The sequence below is a fragment of the Triticum dicoccoides genome, chromosome 7B (assembly GCF_002162155.2).
Source record: "Triticum dicoccoides isolate Atlit2015 ecotype Zavitan chromosome 7B, WEW_v2.0, whole genome shotgun sequence".
NCBI lineage: Eukaryota > Viridiplantae > Streptophyta > Magnoliopsida > Poales > Poaceae > Triticum > Triticum dicoccoides.
The window spans coordinates 759813952-759817380 of NC_041393.1; the positions used below are offsets into that span (position 1 = coordinate 759813952).

The window sequence follows — 3429 nt, forward strand, 5'->3', positions numbered from 1 at the left end:
ATAATTAAGAAAGCATGGGAATAGGAAACATACCATGTCATCTTCAATCCTACATGATTAGAAAATCACAGGAATGTGGATGCTGAGTGTTTGACACTACAAAAGGAGATTTTAGTTGAGGAAATTCCTCCAATATAGGGTGCAAAGCAAGCCTTCGGAAAAAATCCTAAGAATCCTATTCTCGCAAAGCAAACGATGTACCAAGAAAAATTTCTAGGATTAAAATCTTGGAAAATTATATGCAATTCATTTGAATCAAGATAGAAATAGCGTGTTTTATTAATGATACAGTACAAATGACTCGTTTGAATAAAGCTAAAAGGGACTTACATGTCATAGAGAAAAGTTTAACCTGAGGAAACATGAATATAATGATGCAACCTTACCACATGGGTTTTGCTCTTTAGCAGGTGTAACTGCGCCTTTGTCCCTCCAATCAAAATTCTCGGGAATTACTGCATTGACGTTGTACCCCATTGTTCCACGTCGCTCATATACATCCCCGGCAAGGGTAGTGATGATCGGGTCATCAACATCTGCACCATGGTCATTGATAAAGTTAGCACCATAATACCTCGCCCCAAACTCCTCATTGGAGAGGCCGGTGAACTTGTTCTCTCCGAGCCTGTAGCTGAGGCTGCCATTCATGTTCATGGCTTCGATGTACTCCATGTTGCGGCGGTACATCTCAGACCGGCGCAGTTTCTCACCGGCATTCGGGTACGACCGGTTGTGCACTGCCATCCACCGGTGGAACCTGCCAATCATCAGCCTGTCATGGTTCATGGACATGGCACCCCACGACGAAGGCAGCGGCATGGTGCACAGGATCACTAGGAGGGTGAGGGGCAACAAGCGGACTGAGGGAGTCATGGGTGCTAATCGATGTGGACAAATAAATGCAAGGGTGGTGGTTTGCTCCGTATGTTTGTGGCTCTCGGTTTATGCAGGCCGGTCGAGCACCAATTGCACGTCAATGATTTTGTTTCTTGACTTTTCTGTACTTTTTTCCCATCCTTATGTACCCTTTATAGATGTGTGTGTTATACAGGGGGGCCACGTTGTTGCATAAGTGATCATGCCTGATCCTCTATTTTTTTTGGTCCAATGCCCGATCCTTGTTTGAGTGGTGGAGGAACAAACCACAAGTGGATAGGATTGATCCCTGACCCCTTCAACAAACCCTGTACGATTCCCACCACTCGAAATCCCTCTCATGGTGGTTCTTCTTTTTGAAGATACAAGAGCAAAAATACACTTCATATTAAGACATGAAAAAAGCTAACTAGAAAAGGGGCGATAGTGTGACCAGATAACCATCACAGAAAATAGAGATGTGCAGTTCTAATATAGTGGTACCCAGCAGGAAGTATAAATCAAGTCAAGAGATGTCATCAAACAAGACGTGGTTCAAACATCTCTTGGCGTCCTTTGGATTCCTTGTAGACGAGTGGTGCGCTACGGTGTTCACGGCCACAAAGGCACCAACACACATAGTCATACACACAAAGCATCGCGACTTGTTCGTGAGATATGACGTCATGTCCTGGATCCCGACGAGCAAGGTGACCATAGAGCTCCTACTCACCATAGTTCCTGTGAGAAAGGTAAGCCGTGGTACCATGAGACCCCTGCACATACTAATCGGAAGCAAAATAGGACACATCAGTTGGTATCTCACCAGCAGTCACTGATGTGTTATCAAGGAATGGAGCCGCATTATGGCCGCTCTTGCAAGACACGGCTATTGGTGCTCGTGATTTGTTTTTGTCATAGGTGCTACAGGCATTCATGCCGGCATCAATAGTCTCTATTGGCGCGGCGATCTTTTGAGCCCGGCCGTGTGCACGCTTTATCTCTGTCGCCATGGCGGAGTGTTGTGCCATCGGAGTTGCGTGAGTACGGGGGAGGTGTGCAGGGAGATATGTCCATATTGCCCTTATGTGTTCCTCCCGGTCAAAAAATACTACAAAGTTTATGTGGTAGTATGGATGGATCTTATCCATTGTACTGATGAAAATAAAGGGCCCACAGTAATTTGATGTACTGTAAAAGAACTCTTAAACAAAGAGAAACGCAGTAAACATAACTTACAGAAAATTTAACCAAGGTACTGAATTAACAGAGCATTTTGCAGTACCTGGTAAAGACTCTGTCCAGGATCATCTGATTTTGTAACAGCGGCCTTCACCAAAACTGAGTTGTAAACTTTGTCAATCTACTTATTTCTATCTTGTCTAGGTGCTTCAGCTTTATCAATATAGGCAACACGAAAAGATGGATATCTGCCCAGCAAACATATTTCTATTATTTCAGTGCCATCATATATGTATATACATATACACATATATGGCATATATTTGTGTACAAGTATGTGACATCTAAAATAAAAATAATGAAACTATTATGAATAATGTGTCCTCATAAATGTATGTATCTAGCATTCAAAGCATTGGTTTTGAATTATAATGTAGTTTGATAGACAGAAAGATATGGAACATCACGATGCACTAATTACTGACTAGGATAGATACCAGTTCAGTAAATAAATAAAACTTACAGTTTTTAATACTGGTAAATAATTATTAAGAATATCAACAAACTGCCATTCTTCTAGCCCAACTAACACTTCTCACACACAGACATGCAAAGGCACTGCTACATGGAATGCATGCATGTTTGTTTTAGCGTATAGATGACAAAGACAAATGGACCAAATTAAAGTAAGACTTATATTCCACTGAAAGCAACATATATCCAGGACTTCCGAGTGTAAACACGAAACTTACGTTGTCATAGTCCCAAAATATCATGTGCACAAGGATCACCAGAACGTTTCTGGATTCCATACTGCTGGCATGAGACAACATATGTAAACTTCATGTCAGCTATCGCATGAAGACAAGCTCATTTTCTAATGTATCATCCTCACGCACCTTCTCCTCAGTTCTTCTGCCCAAACTTTCAAGGAATTTTTTCCACTCATCTTCAGGGTTTGAACATTTTTTGTGAAACATAGTCAGTTTCTTGATTATGTGAAGACACAAAAAGAAATCCGCATATGTCAATTCAAGCAAAATGTTACACAAGGGAGAAAGAACCTGGGTAATTGTTTTGCAAATAGAAAAGCATGCTAATACCATGTTAATTTGGCTCTTCTGGATTATGTGAAGAAAACATAACACATTTCTTGTAACAAGGAGTCAAGACCTGGGAATACATAAGTTGTTCCCGAAAGGAAATGAGAAAAATGATCAGAAGATTTAATCAAAAGAAACATTATGTCATGTAAAAAACAAATATACCACGTCTTGCAGAAAAGGAAAAAATGATTTTTATGTTGTGTAGTTCACCACATGAAGTTGAACAGAAGTAGCGCACTTGTGATCCCGCGTCCACTTCTCGCTGCAGACATAGGATAACCCCCTG

The 3429-nt window shown here is 41.2% G+C and overlaps 1 protein-coding gene across 2 annotated transcripts in view; it reads right to left on the reverse strand.

Annotated features, from left to right (window-relative positions):
- Nucleotides 1-848, reverse strand: part of LOC119335509 (ervatamin-B-like) — a 1878-nt gene extending 1030 nt beyond the window's left edge. Inside the window, exons 1-2 of one of the 2 annotated variants that reach the window (XM_037607629.1) lie at nucleotides 387-848; nucleotides 34-96 (exon numbers count right to left, since the gene is read on the reverse strand). In XM_037607629.1, the coding sequence (XP_037463526.1) occupies nucleotides 50-96; nucleotides 387-819 (480 nt within the window). In that variant the 5' untranslated portion in view covers nucleotides 820-848 and the 3' untranslated portion in view covers nucleotides 34-49. Of the gene's footprint in view, nucleotides 1-33; nucleotides 145-386 lie in introns of those variants that run through there. The other variant, XM_037607628.1, reaches the window with a different exon arrangement.
- Between the last annotated feature and the right edge of the window lie 2581 nt (nucleotides 849-3429).